Consider the following 22483-nt stretch of genomic DNA (forward strand, 5'->3'; position numbering starts at 1 on the left):
CTAATAAAAGGAAAAAATAGTAAAGTTGAAAACAAACTCTCTTCAAAGATGACACCATAACGCCAAATCTTGCATCAAATTTAATAGCTTTATTAAATTATTCACTTTGATAATATAAGGAGATGCTAAAATGGACATTTCCATGGAAGCACCAAGACAACAGATATCACATTCTAAATCGAGTGTGACACTATGATCAGAATTTGAAAGGAATTGATGACAATCTGGTCACAAGGCTGTTAAACCCTCATGCACATCCAGAGTATTTAAGTGTCTGAGGCAGTAAGAGATGGGTAGGGGGTTACTTGGGAGAGGGCTGAAACTGGTGGAAGACCACATTATGATGACAAGTCATGACAGGGGCTTCAATGAGACTGCTCAGACCGCATAATATGTATCCACTGCAGTTTGGAGGACACTTGGGACCATCTAATGCATGGAAACCGGCCGGCTAAAGGCTGCTACTGTCAAAGTTGGTTTGTGCATGAGCAATTTATCATGGCAAAAATTCATGAGTGTTTTCTGCCAACTAGTTGTGGGCCACCGCAAGGGAAAGCGGATGTGGAGTGGGCTTAGATCCTTTGTCAGAGGGGTTCCTGGAGCAGCAAAGAGGTCTCAGATGGCCAGAGGTATCAATGGATGAAAGGAAATGTAAACAACCAATAAGAACTTAAACATCTTTGCTCACATTAAGGAACCCACACAGGAGAAATTCTGAAAAGGGCCAGAAAATTTCATCTGCCAGCAGAGGAAAAACTAGCCCAGGCTGAGGACAGTGAGAGACAAAAATTAAACTGCTTAATGATTGCATCCCACCAATCCTGCTTGTGTATCAGGCATGTGCAGCCCCCAGAGGCATGGTAGCAAACGTTTCCTACATGCATACAGTTATTCAGCCACAAAAACTTAATGCCTATGTCAACAGATGTATTTCCCAGAACTATTCTGGGAAAATCAAGTTTATTCAATGATCCACCAAATGCCAAATGTTGCAATACCACTTTAGATGCATGGTAACATTTAGGGCATTCTGCTTCTGCTATCTACACAGTGGTTTTTACTTTCCATTTAGACTAAATATCAAAAGTGAGGCCCACAGAGAGCTTCAACATATTTTAGGAAAACAGTTTATCGTTTGTTACCTTTAAGAAAAAAAATGCATAGTTCACAGAGCTCTGCCTCTCAAAAGCACTTTGAGAATGGAAGTTGGCTTATGGCATTTACTCTGAGAATTTTAATCATAGTCACCTGTAATTTTAAGTTATGTAAAAGTTGTGTCAGAAATGCAGCTCTGTACATTTACGACAATATGGATGGATCTTGAGATAATTATGCGAAGTGAAGTAAGTCATACAGAAAAAGTTGAAAACCACATAATCTCTCTCATATGTGGGATATAAAACTGAAAGTAACAAACATACATGGCAAACAAACAGAAACTCATGGACACGGACAGTAGAATAATGATTACCAGAGGGAAGCGGGAGAGAGGGGAGGTAGAAGGGGATAAAAGGGGTCAAATATATTGTGACAGAAGAAAATCTAACTCTGGGTGGTGAACACACAATGCAATATCTATAACGCTGTTGAATGATACACTTGAAACTTATTTGATTTTGTTAATCAATGTCATCCCAATAATTTTAATTAAATAAATAAATAAAAAGAAATGCATCTCTGTAAAACTTCCAAACAGAGAGAGAGGGGGAGGGAGGGAAGGAGGGAGGAGGAGAGAAACGGAGCAAGGAAGAGAGGCAGGGAAGAGAGAGAGAGACAGAGAGAGAGAATATCTACATTTCATCAATGCAAAGCTCCAGGGAAAAAAGCATGAGAAAATCAGCTCCTGATTCCATGAAGCATTCTAGACAGGCCTTTTGAGAGAAGGTCATGTTTCTACTTTCTTTTTATGAGGTAAATGTATCTGAAATGCACTACTAGGTTATTATGTGTTCAGATCATTATATGTTAGTCCTTTCCATTTACTATGACACAATGCAGACATTGCTTTCCTAGATTTACAAAATAAATGCTTATCAAATGCTTTCAGGATCATTTTTTGAAAACTGTTCAATGAAATCATTAAAAAAAAGATCTCTGTGCAAAATCATCAGTTTAATACCAACTGCACATATGAGAATGTGGGAAAATTACAATCAACCTAGCTATCTTCTGTTCTATTCTATCGTTGTGCAAAAAAAAAAAAAAAAAAAAAAAAAAAAAAAAAAAAAAAAAAAAAAAAAAAAAAAATTAAAAAAAAAACAAACCATTTCCAGTTCCATTAACACTGGAATTTCACTAAGGAGGCAAGGATAATGAATGAAGACTTAGCTCCCCTTCCACTCTTCTGCTTCTCTGATGAGGTGAGAATTACCACCATGTTTTCATTTTTATTCTACTCTACATTTGTCCCCATTGCTCCTTTTTCTTAAAGCTGTTGGTTCAACAGTGCTTTCCCTTATACTTTATCTACTAACAGCCAGCAGAACAGCCAACAGGCCTCCTTGATTTGGCAAAAATCCAAATATTGTCTTCACAGTTTAGACTTGCATAGGAATTTAACACTGAACAAATGAATCAGAATTTAGAAAAATCCATGTCCATGCTTACATTCAGACAGCATATGATAAAGATCTCCAGATGGAGTAATGATAGAAAACTTTTTGTTATTAACATTTACGCTTCCAAAAGGCTTCATTCTCTGGTTCACATTAGAGTTTGACTAAAAACATTAATCCAATTCCATGTGCTTTAAGGATCAGGCAAGACAATTGTTTTCACTGCATTTTAATCTAAGACAATTTTTGACTATCCACTGTAATCATTAGAATTGACACTATTTTAGGTTGTTTCTAAAAACTCAAAAACTTCCCAGAAAGAAGAAAAAAACTGATCACATACTCATTTGAATGTATTGCTTACTCTGTAAAGGTGATTCCAAAAAAGTGGTTCCAAACATGGTTTGAAGAGTTTGGAATATTGTAGGAAAATAATATAACCTTTTATGATAACTGCATTAAATGACATCATTTATTTTGTACATCTACATTTAAGATTGTTGGTTCGGTCCTTTATATGTAACGCAAAGACAGGAATCACCCTCTCTCTATGAGTGGATTGGTGTCTCTCAAATATCAAAATCAATAAATGGAGAAATATTCCCAAACCCTGCATTAGATATACCCAAGCAATACTCATGACTCTTTTTCCCTGGCTTTTAAAATGACATAAAAGCAACTTAGCTCGACCCTACCAGGGAGGAAAAAAACACCTACTTGGGCAAATTTCTTGAAGGGCTATTTTTTAATCTATTACTTCCACTTGCAAATTCACAGTTCTAGATTTCTTCTTACCATTCCTCAGAAAATTCTCTATGGTTAGTAATGACTCCTACCCAGTGAAATGCGAGTACAGCATAATGATTACTGCACAGGCTTATGAGCCAGACCGGCTGGGTTCAGCTTCTGACTGTACGACTTTACAAGCTTAGGCGAGCCATTTGACCTCTTTCTGCCTCTTTTATGCCTCTATAAAATGGAACTCATTATAAGGCATTTCATTCAAGGTTGTTGCTAATCACCAAAGTGGAGTGTTTAGCACACTTCCTGGCCCACTCTACATCCCCGGTATACATCATCTGCTATTACATCAAAGGGCTTTGTAATTCTCATATTTTCTTGAGCCTTTGAAGAGTATAACGATTGGGAAACTGTTCCCTGAACTTCTTCCTGCCTTAGTTTCTTTAGTTCGGTGTTCTCCTGGTTCTCATGCTTCTTTCATTTTTCTTTCAGTGTCTTTTTTTGGTTCTCTTCTTCCTCAAGTCTATTTATCATTATTCCTCCCCATCTTCAAGTTCAGGTCTATCTCTATCATTCTTCTCCTTTTTTTCATTAGTAGATGAGAAGTCTCCTCTACTCACATGATTAATAGAAGGGCATTTAACAAGATTTTAAATGGTCTGCATTCTGAGGCGAAATGGCAAGAGAAAGTGTGATTCCACATAGTCTCATTGACAGTAACTATGGTAACACACTACTAGCTTGTGCTGCAATCACCGAAACAGGCACTGACGTCATTTCAACACTAACATACTGTACCACTGAGCCTAGGCAATAAGTTTTACCGGTTACTCAAGGCCTAAGCAGAGAGAAGGCAAAAATGACAGGGAAGTAGGAGTGGGAGCAGCAATGAATGCAAAACCATACATGTAAATTTACAGAAATAACCATAAATATAAATTTACATAAAATAATTGTAAGAGGAACAGTGAAAGACTGAGGGTGCAAAAGAAAACACAAAGAGATTCAATCTTTGATAGAGAATGTAGCAGAAAATGGCAAACTCAAGTGCCCACAGGGCTAAGAAGCAAGCTAAATGAATGAAGTAGGCAGGATGTCTTATAATAAAGAGTGGTGGAGACTGTGGCAAACTGGAGAATGTAACTAAAGTTATTCACATTTAAGTTTTTAAAAAAGTAACATTGCAAGCCAAATAAGTCATAGGCCTTTACATTTCTTCCTCTGAGTGTAGAGAGATGGGATATACCGTCATTGTTACCTGCCCAATGAGGCCGACTAGACGAGAAAATTTTTTAAAAAACATACTTATTTTACTGGTCAAAAGCTGTAAGTAAGACAACTTTGCTTCATAATCTGATTACATTTGTTGAATAGATGTTAGGATTCACAATGCAAGCGTGGGTCTCCTCCTCATCTACATCACAAATCAAACCACTATGTTCATGGATTAAGATTAATTTATTGGCTTAAAGTGAGCCAAATCCTGTCAGTATCACCCCCAATGGTCATTCCACACTGTACTGACTCTCTGAGGTAGTTACAGGCTCTAAGATCTCTCAGGGACAAAGCTGCTTATCCTATGAGGTACTCATAACTGACATTTTAAATGTTTCCTTTCATATGTATTACACCATGACAGGAAGTTATTTGTCTGTTTATTGCCACGTGGTTTGGGTCAAATCGTACCTTCTTTTCTGCAAATGTTCAACATATATATTCAACATCTGCACAAAATCTTTACTTTCTATCTTAAAATAAAAAGGTCTTTATACAACTTTGGAGAAAAGTGATGACTGCAATTTTAAAAGTTTGTGAGTATTTTTTAATAAATATTTTTCATGAGTATCTTTATAGCTTTGTATGAAATGAACTTTCTAAACTTTTACTATAAAATAAGGCATGATGAGAAAATGGCTATGATTGTAGAGACAAGACAATTGATCAATAAAGCCATAGCTCAAGAGTAGAGGAGGAAACTTAAGAACATTACACATCTACGTATATCTCAATATCATATTTGCATTTATAAGCAGGCTAATCAGGTAGAACATTTCTTTTAATTAATTAAGAGCAGCAGTCAGCATTGGACTTGAAATCAAAAAACCCACATTCAAATTAAAGCTTATCATTATGTGTGCGGCCTTCTTAAAGCAAAAGTGAGGATGATTATACACACTTCAGTAGGCTGCAGTGAGTACTGAATAAGCCACACACGTTGAAGCAGCAGACACTCAATACTTCTACAGTGAATTTTGAATGCTGAGCTTGTGTGCCACTACAGCCTCCAACAGGTTCTAATAGATCTTTATGTATGTTTTTCTTCATTCTAAATTTTTCCCTTTCCATACAGATGTTTTGTTTGGAGCCACTTCTCTAATTTACTAGGATAATAATGAGCTCAATCCTTATGCTTATGGAAAATTCTCCCCCTTTTATCTTGATGCCAACTGGTACTTATGCATACGCTCACTGCTGAGTCCCAGAGTCCACTGGTAAGAATTACTGAATAACAATCACAGATTTAAGGCCACACTCTGATCATTCTAGGGAACTTCCCAGTGACAATATGGAAAGTCCCTCAGAGTTCAGCAAAATTCATGAAATAGCCAAACAAACCCAAAGGGCGTTTAAATCGATCATAGCTTTAGCCACCAGAGTATCTTTACACTAATTTATTTTTTGAAAATTACCTCTTTCACACTGGGGTCCAGTAAAGCCATATGTGCATGCACATCGATTTGGGGCCACACACCTGCCTCCGTTGAGACACCCACTTTCACAGACAGCTGTAAAATAAGAAGAGAGAGAGGTTGAGAGGCTTTCCCTGAGAGGAGAGGCTAATGAAGTGGCACTGTCCCCTGAAAGCACAACAATATAATATCTAATCATCTGGCTATTTGTTACTCTACAGTTCCAGCAACTCAGATGTCCCTCGCTTAACTCTCAGGTAAAACTGCCTGGACTACGTGAGTTTGTACTTGTGTTAATGCTGACAGTTTCATTCCAGGAAGCATCGAAGCAATGTTTTCAGTTCTGCATCTAAACTGATGATTTATAAAAGACATCATTGAATGGGAACTGCATTTTAGCAAGCTGACTCTTTTGCTTATGATTTATGTTCGATTTCCAGAGAGGAAACATTGGCCTCTCTGCTGTCAGCCTTTATAGAGATGCAGGATGTTAAATCATGCAATTAACTGCAAACAAACAAACAAAAAAACCCATTAAATGCCAACATTCAGTAATTTATGCACCATATTGGAGATGCAGGTGAGGGTTATAACAGAGTCTATGGAAACTGTTTTTGAGGTAAGCCCAGGGATGCTTGAGGGAGAGCTATTTTACTGTCAGAAAAGACTTTAAATAAGAACTGAAAGCTCATGCCCAAACAGCTCTTTTTGTACAATTTCCTGCAACTCTTTCATGCATGGCCTCTCTCTAGGCATCTTTATCCACAAGTGGTAGGTTCTTTCCCGTCAAATTTGCCAGTCCTCCTGACTCTTCATAGCTCAGCTTATTCTTCCATGAAGTTTTCCTAATACCTCCATTTAAATTAATTCCTCCTTCATATATTCCCCCATGTGTTTTGCTTGTACCCTTGTGGAAGTCATGGAGTTGAGCCACTCAGATCTCTGTCCAAGAGAACCTGCAGTAAGGACCTGAGTTGGCTGACAGCCCTCAGCTCCTGTACCTTTAGGTCTGCTGCAGTGTTCACGACAAGGACACACTCTCCTGGCTGCTACGACCAATGACTAAGAGCAGCAGGGTACTGAAGCGTGGACATTCCTGCACATCACAAAACTTTTCTGATGAGCAATCTTTGCTCTGCACTCCCCATCAACCAAGCCCAGGTTTTCTTGGAGCTGCACCATAGTCTGAGGCTCCTTCTAAACAATTGTGCTTCCTTTCCTCTCTCTCTGCACAGGGGTCAGACCCACATTGAGGTCTGAAGGCTCTCCCCGCCTACTCCTCATCCCTTCATTCTTCACAGGCCTTTTCACCAATAAATCTCTTGTGCATCCTAATTCTGTCTTGGCATCTGATAGGCATCAGAGGATTTAAGCTGAAAAAATCCCTGCTAAAAACTAAGGCATAAGTCCTTTTCTTATCACAAAATTAGAGACATTTATGTATATTGTTCAGATTTGCCTCTTAACTTACAGGCAGAGGAGAATGAAGAGGTTTTAAGCAGATAAGAAATTTTCAGATTGCCTAAGCCAACCCTCCCATTTTATAGATTAGGAAACTGACATCTAGGAAAGGTTTTCTAATTCTTTAAATGTTAACCAAGCACCTCTTGTGTGCTGGGCTCTGGGCCAAACTCTTTCAGGAGCTCCAAAGGGAGCAGGAGAGATGCGTAGCAGCTCCTCTCAATTCTCCTTCCAAAATGCTCTTGAATTCATCCCCACCCTACCTTCTTTCTAGCCATAACCTTGGTACTAGTCTTCCTTCTTCCTGATTCTTCCTTCTCCAGTTTGACATCCACATTGTGGCCACAGAGATCTTTCTCATTGTAACTCTTTGTAAGGGAAGTGTATAAGACCAGTGTTTCATAGCGTTAAGTGCATGCATGGGCTGTGACATCAGACTAGTTGGGTTAAAATTCTACCTTTGCTACTTACTCCCTGTAGAGCCTTAGACAAGTTACTGAAGTCCCTATTCTCCAGTTTCCTCATCTGTTAGAAGATAATAAAGGCCTGAAATGCAAAGGGCTGTTGTCATAGTAGATAAGTTAACATATGTAGAGTTTTAAAATGTGCTGAGCACATATTAGGCATACAGTAAGTAACTCAATGGACGGATGTTGTGGTTCTGACTGTTGATTGTTGTTATCTCACTCCCCTTCCCTGGCTCTACTTTGGACAAAAATATGGTATCCATAAAGGCCCTCGAAATCTGGCCCATGACGTCCATTCTGGCCTTATCTCCCTTCCCATCACTTTCCTCAGCACTGAAGCTCTAGCAACACCAAAGCATCTGCTACCTCTGACATCCCATGCTGTGTCGTGTTCCAGTGCTTTGGCCCATCTCCCTTCATCTAACAAGTGAATGCCTAACCATCCCTCAAGACGCAGCTCGAGGGTCTGCCACACCAAGGAGGCTGTCCTGCCTCTCTTCTCCCCACGCTACTGCTGTTGGCTGAACAAAACTCAATCATTATTCTTACCACGCTGCAGTGTGTGGACGGTCAGAAAAGCATTATGTAAGTTTTAGTTTACTTATAATAGCATTTTTAATCATAGCATATATATACACAATGGCAAAAATTGAAAATAACATAAATAAATGCTCATTAATAATTAAACAGTAAAACCTCCATGTAATGAAGTATTATGTGACTACTAAATATGTTTTTAAATGTTTAATAACATGGAATATACTTCTAATAAAATATTAAGTGAAAAAGTAGTATATGTACCAAATATGCATTAAAAGGCTAGAAGGTAATATCTGGAATGACAGGGTTATGGATAATTTTATTTTTTACATTTTTGAACTTATCCAAATGTTCTTCAGGGTATATATTTTTATGTTGGTATAATAAAAATAAGCATTTTAAAAGAAATTTTCTTCTTCTGCAAGGCACCAGGGACTAATAGAGAGTAGACACAAAATAAATAGTGTTCATGAATGAACCAACAAACTGAACACTGTGTGATACAACTGTAGTAACAGGATTTAGAAGCGGTAACTATAGAGAGATGCCAATACTATCAACCACAAAAAAGGGAAGGTTTGGGGAGAAAGATGAGGTTGAGTTTTGAAATACTTTATCTGAGATGCTTCTTGAAAATTCCAGTGGAGATGTTCAGCAATCAAATGGAAGGTATAGCGCTGGAATGAATAAGAATTCTGCACCTCAGCGGCGACTGTAAACCAAAGGGATGAGGTAAGTGGTGTGGTGAAGATAAAGAAGAGGAAAGCGAATTAAACCACACATTCCCAAGGTTCCTATCAAAAATCTGGTGTTGAGTTTGTTGGGTAAGTGATCTGTTCACCTGTAAGAGTCACTAGACATCTGTAAAATTGCCATGTCCCAGGTGATCAAAGATAATTCATGAGTGCTTCTCTCTGTATTCTTTTGGTCTACACATTGGTCTACATATCTGTCCACACGGATTAACATCTAGAATATTTATAACTATGGCTTACTTACGTTGTCCACAGTGAGTCCCTATGTATCCCTTCTGGCATATACAGTGATCATCACTGCAGCTACCTCCATTCATGCAGCGAATATTACAGTGTTGGACTGGAAAAGGGGAAAAAAAAGAATGGTTTATTATTACAGTTTAAATGCCCAGATTGCAATAGTTCACAGGAGTTGATTTATAGAATATAAAATGATTTATCAAGATTTGTACATTTATGCAGAAATAACCTAATCGACAACTCTAAACATGTTATTTTTTGTGTGTATAAAATTATTTACAATGCTATGTAATTGTTACTTTGGTATTTACTCTAATAGTGCTAAAGGCACTTCCCTAATTTAGCATAATTTACCACTCACTATCATTTCTGTAATTTATACCAAGAAAACAGTGCTTTGAGTAACCATATAAGACAAGATCACTACAGCAATACTTTTTCTGTTAAAAGATTTAGAGTCCCAGGTAGGTGGCCAGGAAAATAATCAGGGAACTTTGTTAAAAGTAATTTTAGAGGCAGCAAAAAGAAAGAAAAAAATAGCTACAATGGCATTTAGTAACAAGATTGTCTCATAATGGAGACAGCTGGACTTGGCTCAGAAAGAGATGCTTGTTTAAACTGTAACCTTAAACCAAATAAGATCTGCAGCATTTGAAATTCACTCTTTATCATACTGTCACCTATAGAAGTGTTTAGGCTTTAGGGTCCAGGACAGAAAGATCACAAGCCAACAGGCTGACTTGAGATCAGGAGACAAAGAAGCTGGAGTAAAAGATGCCTATGAGAGAGAGAGAGAGAGAGAGAGAGCGTGCACACAGTGTGGGCTCTTATTTCTCTAGCATTTAGACTGTCTCTACTTCAGTAATTCAGGCATGCTAATAACACTTTCAAAATCCCAGGCTGTTCATTAGTCCTCCAGAAACAATAACTACCCTACTTGGAGAAAACTGAAGCCTTAATAGATTCTATCATTAATTCTGTTTGACACATCTCCTATATAAGGAGGCCAGGATTGGGCATGGGAAGTTTGGCTTATTCTGCCCTATCCTCCAAGCTATGAGAGTAAATTCCTAGGAAAAAAGGCTCAATAATTTTACATAAAAACAGAATCCTTTCTCCTGTACAAGAGTAGATATCAGCTGCTTATGTTTGCTCTTCTACTCAGTCTTCCCAGAGCGCGAGGGCCAAATCTTCCCCCAGGAAGAGAGAGAGGACTCCTCCAGCAGCCACCTTCTTCAGCACCCTTTGTTAGAATGCTCAGTCCAGTATCAAAAAGTGGCTGCTGACTTCAAGAGAAAGGCCATTTCCATAGGGAGCTACACAAATCTCAGCATGACAATAGGGAAAGGAAGGTGCCAAAACTCAATACTAACTACGCCCTCATAGAGTAGCAAAGAATTAGTCAAGTTGAAAGTGATGTACTTTTGCAAGAACATGTCACACACTTACTGAAACACCATCAAAGGCTCCCTACCTCTTCTGGATTAAGAACAACCTCCATCTCTCAGCATTCAAAGCTCTCCTCAGGATGGCCCCATGGGCCTTTCAAGGCTCCTTTGTATATTTCTAATATATCCTGTGACACAGTCCCAGGTTTACTTATCATTCATTAACTCATTCGGTAAATATATCTGAGTGCCTACTATGTGCCATACAAAATGGCAGGCACTTTCTTTTTAACACCAGGGACTTTGTTTATGGTAGTCTCTTCATGGAATCTTTTCTTTAAGCTGTCTCTTTGTCTCTTTGCCCTTAACTCTCAATCCCCAACATACAACACAGTTCTCACCAAATACTGAAATGTCATCTGTCTCTTTCTTTTAATCTTTTTTGATTTTTGTTCTCTCCTCCCTCCCCTAGAGAAGAGCCCTCTTTCCTCTGACTCCTGAGTACTTTATCATTCTCTTTTGACATGTATATAATATAATCAAACCTATTTTCTAAGTTATTTATCCTATCCCCAGGCCATTCTTGAGAGTAGGGAACATCATGATTATTCGTTATATCCCCATAAGTGCTCAGAGTAGCCCCTGCCCATTTGTACATGCTGTAAGAAACTTTCTTAAATTGATTTCTACTTACTTAAGTTATGCTACCTGATAATGGTCTCAAGAGCTATGCTCAAAACCAAAACCTGAGAAGTTGCCCATCGTGTCCTACGCACTTATACAACCCCATGTAGGTTGCTATTAAAATTATTTTTATCTTCGTTTCCCCACATATAAAAGTATAAATAACTCCTTTGTTGAAGCATTGTTATAGAAGTCAAGAAACCCAGGAAATTGATTTTAAAAAATAAAACTGTTATTTTAGGCTCCTCTGAGTCTATTATAATGTCTCAGCCAAAACACTTTTTAACTAAAAAAACTACCTGCAACTACACAAAAGAAATGATTTGGTGAAAAAATTGGATAATATTCTAAGTAGGTCAGGAAAAGGTGTATAGTTGCTTTAAAATTTGAAGTTAAATTTAGCTTCATCCTATCTTAGCAAAACAGTGGGGATTGGGAAAAGCACAGGAAATGATGTCATCTGTCAAGCAGCATAGGAACTTAACCCACAAACTGATTTCAATTAAAGTGGTTCATGCCAAAAGCTAATTTCCATTCCCACATGAGCAACAAAGCCATTTAGCTACTTTGAGATAAAAAAGCTAACAGTAGTTTAAATAGTGATTTTACATTATTTATTCGAATTGAAAAATAGAATGAATTCTTCTTTCCAGAAAGGATGATAAGTTTACATTTAAATGCAATATAATAAAAACCTTCTGATATGCTTTTATATTTTTTCTGCCCCGTCTTTCAACTGAACCTTTTCAAGCATGAAATATTCTTTCTCCTTTAAAAAAATAAAACCATTTTGTCAGATTCGTGAAATATAAGTCATGGTTAGTCCAATGGTCCAAATAAACCAAAGAACCATGAGTCCTTGGGCCAGAGGAGTAAGGTCATCAATAGATAATAGGATCTCAATCATCTGCTTTACCACAAACATATTTGCCAAAGAAACTGCACTCTTTGTGAGTCTTAGATATTTAGGAGAAAGCCAACATGCAGGATTTCTGTGGGAAAATAAAGGAACTAGATATGTAGCTTCACTATACAGCAGGAATAGTTCAGAAAGTATATATACACAAATTGCTTTTATTTTTGATTGAGTTCTGCCATTGATATATAATCTAAATTTACTCTGATGTGAACAAGAATTCCAGATGTCTGGCAATTTGTGGACCAAGTTCTATGTCACTAGAAAAAGTCAAGTGAAAATTAGAGCTCTACCGAAACCCATAAAGATGCTCTAAATACCTCAAGGCAGAATATATTCCTAAACACAATCTGTGTGAAGATTTTACCAGAAATTGAAAATATTGGGGAAGTCCAAGTGTCACTGTGCAGCCCTATGCTGCCAAATGAAATTTTCGAGACCCCAGTGGGGACTTTCCTTTGAAGATGGGAAAACAGTATCAAAGAGTTTGAAGCAAGGCTCAGTCAACATCCTGGAACTAACAGGATATGTTGCCATTAAACTGTATCCATGTAGGATTCCAAATAAATTTTTTTTTTGTTCCAGAAAACATTACTTGGTCATTTAAGTTATTCACAAACACTCACTGAATGCCTTCCATTCAACAGGCATCAGAAAGAGTCGCAGAAAATTTCTTTAGATTATAGCTCAGCTCACCACTAATTAATTCGTAAAATAATCAATCAGAAGAGAACAATATGAGCACACTACTGGGATAAGAGAAATGCAGGGCTGGCACTTAGATCTAAATACCTCAGGTAATGATTTTCTTTATGATGTATTAGTTTGGGAGTGATTTTAAAGACCTGCCATTATCTTGGCAGGCACACGGGCAGAAAGAACATTGGGAGCAATTTGCAAATAAGCATCTGTATGGTATGCAGGTGATTTTAATTTAGGAACTAGGAAAAGTACAAATTAAAAAGACAAATTAAACAACTGGACCAACTTCTGGACTTTACACCTGAGATGACAGTCCTTACAGGCAACCAGAGTTACTGCAGGATAAAAACGATTTTCACTGGGAGTGGTAACAGCAATGACAGTTTCCTTAAGTGCATAAATACCCTGTGATGCCTAAAGACACACTGCGCAGAAGAGCAACATCACTAAAGAATCTAAAAAAAAAAATAGCAGAGCTAGAAAAGGTCCAGAGAAAGGCGAGTTATATGATAGTAGCGAGAAAGGCACTTCCACAGAGGGCAAACTAGAAAGCAAAGAACTCAATTGTTTCTAGTCAGAAATTTCCTCTCACTCCTTTCCTCCCTGCCCATAAAAATCCCACATTCTGCTGAAAAACCTGTCAAAGGGTCGCTTCTTCTAGACTAGCTACAGCACCACCTGCCCATCGTCACAGTGTCTTCGTACTTCCAGCATGCGGTTGCACCACACTCGCTCAAACTCACTAACACATGGCTCTAGAATTGTTCCCTTGACCTTCTTACTCCCTTAGAGGCTGGATTTGTGTTGGGAGTACAAACACTGCAAATTCTCACTGAACTGAAGTGACATGAAAATGAGAAAATTGTATCAAAGTGTAAGAAGTTTCCCATAGTAAAGATGTCAAATCCCCAAATTGGCGTACAGATTTAACATAATTCCTATCGACATCATAAAGATATTTTTTGTAGATGCAGACAAGAGTAATATAAAATTTATATAGGAAGGCAACGAAATTAGGAGAGCTAAAACAATTTTTAAAAAGAAGAATAAAGTGAAATAAATTAATCTACTCAAGTTTTAAGGCTTCATCTAACTCATAATTAAGACTGTATGGTAGTAGAGAAGGGACAGACATAAATGGATCAATGCAATAAAACAGACAACACAGAAACAGACCTACATAAACATGCCCAACCGATTTTTGACAAAAGTGCAAAAGCAATTCAATGGACAAAGGATAGCCTTTTCAGAAATAAAAGTTTCTGAAGCAACTGGATATCCATAGGTATTGCCTTGCCCTAGACCTCAATCTCATACCTCATATAAAAAGTATCTCAACATGCATCAAATATGCAAATTTAAAATGGAAAACTATATAACTTTTAGAAATAAAATGGAAAAAATCTTCAGGATCTAGGGCTAGCTAAAGAGTTCTTAGACTTGACACCAAAAGCATGATCCATTAAAGGGAAAAATGATAAACTACACATCATCAAACTTAAAACATTTCGCTCTGTGAAAAACTGTTAAAAGATTTTTAAAAAAAGAAAGATACAGAGTGAAGGAAAATGTTGGCAAATCACATATCTGACAAAGAACTAGAACTTAAAATATATAAAGAACTCTTGAAACAGTAAAATAGCAAACAGTCTAATTAGAATATAGGTAAAACACAGGAAGAGGCACCTAAGATATACACATAACAAATAAGCACATGAACAGATGTTCAACATCATAAGCCAGTACAAAATAGCTAAAATTTAAAAAGGTGACACCAAAAGCTGATGAGGATGAAGAGAAATTGAGTCATTCATATACTTCTGGTGAAAATGCAAAATGGACAGGCACTCCAAAAAGCAGTCTGGCCATTTCTTTAAAAGCTCGATATGTATCTAATATACAACAATTGCATTCCTAGGCATTTATCAATATGTAATTAATATATAACAATATGTAATTAATATACAACAATTGCATTCCTAGGCATTTATCAGAAAAATGAAGACAGGTTCACACAAAAACCTATACATGAATGTTGACAGCACCTTTGTTTGGTAACCAAAAGCTATAAGTAACCTAATGTCCTTCAATGAGTAAATGGCTGAAGAAACTATGGTACATGCATAGCATGTAATACTACTCGGCAATAAAAGGGAATAAACTATTGATATACACAACAACCAGAATGAATCTCCACAGAATTATGCTGAATGGAAAAAAAAAGAAAAACCCAAAGATTATATACTATGCAATTCTATTTATATAATATCACTGAAATAACAAAACTATAGACATAGAAAATAGATTAGTGGTTGTCAAGATTAAGGAAAACACAGTGGCAAGAGGAAATGACTATAAGAGAGTAACACGAAGGATCTTTACGGTGATGGAGATTTTCTGCATCTTGACTGTATCAATGTCGTTATCCTGGTTGTGTTATTGTCCTAGTTTCACAAGATGGTAATATGGGAGAAATGGAGTAAAAGGTACCCAGGATGTCTATGTATTATTTTTTACCAATAGAATGTGAATCCATAATCACCTCAAAAGAAGTTTAATTAAAAAAAAATTTTTTTTAAACAGAAAGAATAAAACAAGACGAGCATGAAATTAATCTCTAAATTCTAAAATATAAATGTTAGGGAACATCTTTTATAATCATGTATATTATATCATTTAGAAAAATAACCTATTTTACATTTATGTATATTTAGGATGAGTTTTAGTACATTTGTGATCAGTCAACCACGGCAGGTCCTTATGATTCGGATTCTTCAGGATCATCTCTAGCCTCAGAGAATGGTGGAGGAGAATGTTCCTAACAGAGCTGGAATACTGTCTAATCCTGTCTAGCCAATCTTCTCTTTTTGCCCTGGTGCCTCAATGACGAGTGGCAAGACTCCAAACAGATTAAGGGAAGCCACGTCCTGTCTTCCCAGTGTCCAAAAAAAATTGCTGACTGGCAGGTTGGACCTTCTGGAAATGCAATCTCTCACTCAGGCCACTAAGAGATCATTTCCTATTTTCAGAGTTGCAGGACAGTCAAGTCAAAAACAATCTCAAAGAAAAACACTCCTTTCATTCTTTTCATTTTCAAATGAGAAAACTAAGACCTCAGAGATCCTACAACGTGCGCTGAACTCCTTGACCCCTATCACATAACAAGCATAAAATTTCTAATAGGAAACACTGGTGAAATGATCTAAACTTACTCTTTTTCAGTGGAACCACAGGTAGTGAATGCAAACATTTTACTGAGTTGGGTTGTCTTCTTCCTAGCAGAGATTTAGTAAAATGATCTATCCACATTTCTTATCTACCAAATCATATCAGGAAGTTCCATAGGATGACATAGCTGTCTTCTAGAACATAACTTCAAAAGATCAGAAATGAACTCTGATCATCTCCAGCTACACTTAATTTAAAACATTTGCCATCTTTAATTTTGCATGCTGTATAGGCAATTTTAGTTCAGGTAGGGAAAAAGCCAACCATTTTAAAGGCTCCAAATGCCTCAAAAATCCTGATGATACAGATCCTCCTCCTCACACCACTCTCATCCACAAGCTACTGGGGGAATCTGTCCAGTATCTAAGTACCATAAATGAATCCACACCTCTTCAGAGAATACAAGTCTTAATCCTTGGTCTCTAGCCCAAATCAGGCCCACAGGACCTTACCACTATACTCCTCCCACCTCACTGTAATGTAAGCTTGAGGTCTATGAGGACCACAGCTTTTCCCTCTGGTCTTGTTAATGGCCTGTCTTCACATCTAATGGTATTTACTTGACAGAGAAATCATTATCAGCTCACGCTATCATTGAAGACCTTTGCAGCTGGATACTGTTCTGTCATCTGGCTATATTTTCTTCCCCCCGAGAAGGGCAGTGCTGTTGGTTGGTTCAAGCATCAATCTGAGAAATGGGTCTCTTCCAAACTTGATACATAGATTCCTCCCCCAACCCTGAGGCTCTCACTCCTCAGCAGTAGCCTGGAGGTCATCCTGATGGTGATGAAGATGTCCAACATGTTCCTGTGTCACCAGCTAACCTCTCTTCCTCTTTCTATTCCTCTAGCTCAGGTGCTCTCGATATGAAGAATGAACCTGCTATTGCTTGGAGGACATACACTCAAAATCAAGCTGAGATCAAGTAAGAATATGCTATACACAGTGCAATACGCAAATGAGTCCCAGCCCACAGGAGTTTCAATCTATAGCTGCCTAGCTCTGTCTGGTTTCCACCAGAAGCAAATTCTGAGAAAAAATAATTTAAATGTGAATAGTTTACTTTAGAAGTAATTTCAGGAAACACTTGTAAGAGAGTAAAAAAGTGAGACAGGAAAAAGAAGGAAGTTAATAAAGTACATTATCAAGCCTATTCCTACTGTGGGCAAGTGGAACTCAATCCCACCGAGGAACTTTAGGAGAGAATACAGAACATACCTAATAATTAGGCAGACTGAGAGGCAAAGAAGCTAGAGCACTTATCCAACATTCTCCATCTGCCATTGGTTAAGTCTCTTCTGGGGCTATTAACCTCCCCTACCCACCACCACCCAGCTTTCTGCATTCAGACCTGGCGTGATGCTCCCGGGCCAGGAAAAGTATACAAAGCTCTTAGATGGAGTCACCGGTGTTCACCCAAGGTATGTGAGTGGGACCAAAAGGGTCTGCTACCCAGCATTACTTGCCTTATCCTATTAACTGGCCTATGAGAGCCATGCTTACATATTAAGATTCTTAATGGGTAATGAACCTTGACCACGCTGAAGTCTCTACTTGCAATAGACAAAAGAAAATGAACTTATTCCACAATACTTTTCCTTAACCTTGTCAAAAAGCAGAACACACTGTAGGGGGAGTGTATTCTCTCACCAGAAATGAGAAATGGAAAAAGAACCCAAGTGTTTAGCCTTGGTGATGGTCAAGATGTTGAGGGGCCCTTATACAGACATGACCTTCAACTTTTTAACAACCAATAATAACACCTCGTTCCCAACTCCCACAGTCCCACTAATTCACCACTAAAGACCCCACGTTTAAAGGGGGGTGGGGGGAAACAGAGCATGCAAGCAAGCAAAGTTTCTTAAGAATGAAGAGTAAGTATATATTTAGCATCATAGGATGAACAAAGTGGTAAAATTCTGAAAGGAAAAATATGTTTGTGCTCCATGATAAATCATCCCCAGAAACTGCAGTAATGCCTTCTTACATTTTCTTCTTGCAAAGGCGGGTGTCTTGAGTTTTTAAAAAGTGTCTAATCGGGTTTATATTTCAGTACCACAAGGAAGAATGCCTAGTTTTCTTGAGCCAAAATGTTCATTAAACGACCATTTCATTGAGCATCTTTTATGAGTTTACATTGGAGATACAAAGATAAATAAGGCAATACCTACACAGAAAGAGGCCATAATCTTTATATTACTCATAGTAACTATGTCCCATAGGCAATTTCCCTATAAAGAGTGAAGAAAGGAAATGGGAGGCCAGACTAAGAAAAGCCATTCCAAGTATTTTGGGCAGAACAGAGAAGGCAGATGTTCTAGTGAAAAATGTATTGCAGGCAAGAGAAAAGCCAAAAGCAAATTTAGGAGAAAATAGGGCATAACCACATAAATTAATATTATATATAATGACATGTTATACTCACTGGATCTGGAGCCACAGGAAGGAGATATCTGACCAGATGGGCAAGTGCACATATTTGGCCTAGAACAAAATCCATCCCCACAGGAATGCCGGCAAATGGCTGTGAATAAAACCAGAGGTCTGTTAGCACATGGCTTCTGCTCACGGTGATTTACAGGGACCCAGTCTTTAAACGAGAAAACCTGGGCTCTCAGGCTCCTTGTTAACTTTGCCATCATGACTTATGTGACCTTAGGCCTCGGGTTTATTCATTTGCAAAACAAATCTGTTGGACTAAATAACCTTGGGCTGTAAAATTCGGTAACTCCCTTAATCCGTATCAGTGGTCCTCAGCCTCTCTTTGCTTATTCCAGAAACCCTGGACATCCTGTGAAGGGAAAACAAAACCAAAAGAAACTCTGCATCTAAACATATTTATATATCTAAAACCTTTCTATTTTATATTAAATTTGATATTTAATGATATAAAAATTATGACAGTATTCTTGGAAACCTGTTTTATCATAAATGCTTAAAGCGTAATAGTTTGTATCTAAACACTGTGGACCTGCTAAGACTGCTTCTCTAGATCAGATTCTTCCAGTTGAGAACATATGATCTATGGAGCAGCTTTTATCCTATATTTAGTCCTGTTGTGAATTATATCAACAGTCGGTGAGGACAAGTTTGGGATCCAGATTCCACAGTTAAGAAGCTGTTCACTTTTAGAGAAATACTAACATTTTCATGCCATCCAGTAATAACATACTAGTACCAAATGCTCTGCTAGTGGCCTAAAGAGAAAGTTTATATGGCAAATGATTTCTATTTATCAGCAGACTAGAATTTGGTCACTACTTTTTATACTCACAGTCATGGTTCTTTCTGCAAACTCCTACACAACCTTGCAAGAGGCAAACAAGATGCACCAGGCTATATGTAATACATGGAAACATCAAAACAGCTAAGGGTAGACACTAAAAACTATTAAGAAATAAGCTGAAATAAATACTCTATACATATTTATTTAAACATACCGAAGACAGCATTTCTCAGAGATTCTACAGAACACCAGGGAAGGGGGTATATTAAGTTCATTTAGAAAATGCCAAATACTATTACATCCCTTTCTTAGTGATTTGATTTTAATTTTGAAATAAACTACAAATGTGGCAAATAAATAACTTGCTTCTGCTCAAAATCAAGAATTGGAAAAGGGATTAATTTTTTCAGGTCACCAAAAGAATATTGGTTGAAATAATCTATTCTTCTTCACAGACTACTCTTGGCCAAGTAAGAAGGTGGATTAAGTGATTCTTTAATGTCCTTTTAGCTCTAAATTTTCCCATTACACTATTAAAGTTTTCTGAAAACATAAAATTACTCCGTAGGTATGATAACTAAAAGTTCATGGAGGACAGATGCCATAATTAATTTAACTAAGTATCTCCATTAACTAGCATCTTGTCTGGCATGCGATGTGTTACTCAACATCTGAGAATCTGGACATTTGCCACAGCAGCAGAGTCAATAGAGAAAGTTCTGGTACCACCTGAGTTCTTCTCTAGTCTTTCTACTGATCTTCATCTGATGCTCTATATGCTTCCCTTCCTCTTTGTTTAAGAGTTAGGTCTGCCTTTGGCTTCGACCACCCAAATTCAATGTACAAGATTTGGATAGGCTTGTGGGTGGCCAATGAAGTTAGAAATTACAATAAGGAAAGCAGCAGTGATATCCCTTTTTCAAAATCTCTTCAAAGTGATTACGTAGTCTATGCTGCCAGGTACAACATATATGATGACATGCAATGTTAATCAAAGTATCTAAGTACTCTGTGGTTCTGTTCCCTCTATCCCGGAAATATCCCGGAAATATTCTAGGAGAAGTCGCTGAATTAAAGTGTATCAGTGGTTTGACCAAGTTAATGTATTTCCCAACCTGGATTCAGAGAAAGCAGGAAAATCTTAGAGCTGGAAGCTTTGCTATAAATATATTAATGGTATAAAGTTACAAAAGTCCAAATACTAAGAATCAAAAGAAGAACCTGAAAAACGACAGATTATCTGTTTACTTACGGACAATACATTGATTTCCACCAGGTAAGGTTTTCCATCCAGGGCAACAGTAAGCATTGTAACGTGATCCACAGACATTGGGTCTAAAACAAACAAACAAAATTCAATCATAAAAATTCCATACTTAAAAAAAAAAAAAGAATATATGACCAAATAAAAGCAAAAATTCCTGAGTTATAAGAACAGAATGAATCTTTGCAGACAGAGAAAAGTAAACTCATGGGACTCAATACTGGCTTATTAGTTTGGGACACTTTAACATAATGATATCAATATGGATAACCCTTAATATCACTTAATCACACAGGACATCAGAAAAATAAAAACCAGAAATGCAAAAGGCAGTGCCTTCTACCACAATGAACAAATATAGATATAAAGCAATATGACTCTAATTTAAACAATAAATTCTTACTAATCTAGTTAAGAAAGGTCATCATAAAATCTATTGCACATTAGGCTTTAAATGTCAACTCATTGAAGCTATGTATATTTTTTCTACAGCCCAGCTCACCTCTAAAACGTAACCACATTCTTTCTTTCACCAGAATTACAGGAATGCAAATTCTGACATTAGAGTAAATAAAAGTGAAAACACGTAAATAATTCTTTAGCAGGAGTTTCAAAACACAGTTGATACCAGCAGTTACAGAAATATAAGTCAATGTCACTCTGGGTTTCTTGTTTACAAACAGTTCATCACACAACTTAAAGCAAAACCTCCATTAAAAATTCAGATAATCCACATTAAAAACTTTAAGGGAGCAACTGGGTAATATACAGCTAATTCTACACTGGAAACTAAGGCAGAGCATAGAACACAGAGACCCAAAAAAAAAGCATTCATTTTACTTTGATGCATCTAAAGGCCTAAACAATTAATGCCAGTTTCTCGAGTTCAAGGGCTGATGGGGAAGGTCAAATGTTGTGCAATCAATTTCACAAACTAGGAGCTATTCCAAGGCTTGCTGGTATACTTAGTCCCACAAGCATAAGCCTTTAAAAACAAATGCATAGCTAAAATGTATTTTCAGCTGTGGTGCCCTCACAGTCTTCTTATATAGCAGCAGTCCCCAACCTTTCTGGTACCAGGGACTAGTTCACCTATGAGAATCTAATGCCTGGTGATCTGAGGTGGAGCTGAGTCAGTGATGCTAGTGCTGGGGAGCAGCTGCAAATACAGATGAAGCTTCACTCGCTCTCCCACTGCTCACCTCCTGCTGTGCAGCCCAGGTCTTAACGGGCCACAGACCAGTACTGTTCTGAGGCCCGGGGGGTTGGGGACCCCTGCAAATCATAGGTAACACCACAGAACTCTCCTGCATTTCTTCTGAACTCACTACTTCAACCACATGCAGAACTGAGAACCTAATTAAGGCCTCTGTCCTGTCCTTTCACACCCCAAGAGAACCTGGAGTACTGCAGGGCAAAATGCATACTTCAGACTAACTGGTGCTGAGGTCAGAATGCAAAATAGGAAGATGGTGGGGTCAGGGAAAGGGCCCTAAATCCATACCCAAGACCCCATGACTTCTCCAAGCCTAGACAAAATGACTGGATGAACAGAGTCTTAACGTGTACAGTACATGACTTTAGGGTGTTTCTGAGCCTTAGTTTACTTCTTTATATACTGGGATA

At 37.7% G+C, this 22483-nt stretch overlaps 1 protein-coding gene across 2 annotated transcripts in view; it reads right to left on the reverse strand.

Annotated features, from left to right (window-relative positions):
* The window catches only part of FBN1 (fibrillin 1), a 216439-nt gene that overhangs the window by 168617 nt on the left and 25339 nt on the right, over window positions 1-22483 (reverse strand). For both annotated transcript variants that reach the window (XM_016163229.2, XM_036218301.1), the window contains exons 3-6: window positions 20846-20928; window positions 18793-18891; window positions 9454-9549; window positions 5987-6082 (exon numbers count right to left, since the gene is read on the reverse strand). In XM_016163229.2, the coding sequence (XP_016018715.1) occupies window positions 5987-6082; window positions 9454-9549; window positions 18793-18891; window positions 20846-20928 (374 nt within the window). The remainder of the gene's footprint in view (window positions 1-5986; window positions 6083-9453; window positions 9550-18792; window positions 18892-20845; window positions 20929-22483) is intronic.

The sequence above is a fragment of the Rousettus aegyptiacus genome, unplaced genomic scaffold, assembly GCF_014176215.1.
Source record: "Rousettus aegyptiacus isolate mRouAeg1 unplaced genomic scaffold, mRouAeg1.p scaffold_m13_p_3, whole genome shotgun sequence".
NCBI lineage: Eukaryota > Metazoa > Chordata > Mammalia > Chiroptera > Pteropodidae > Rousettus > Rousettus aegyptiacus.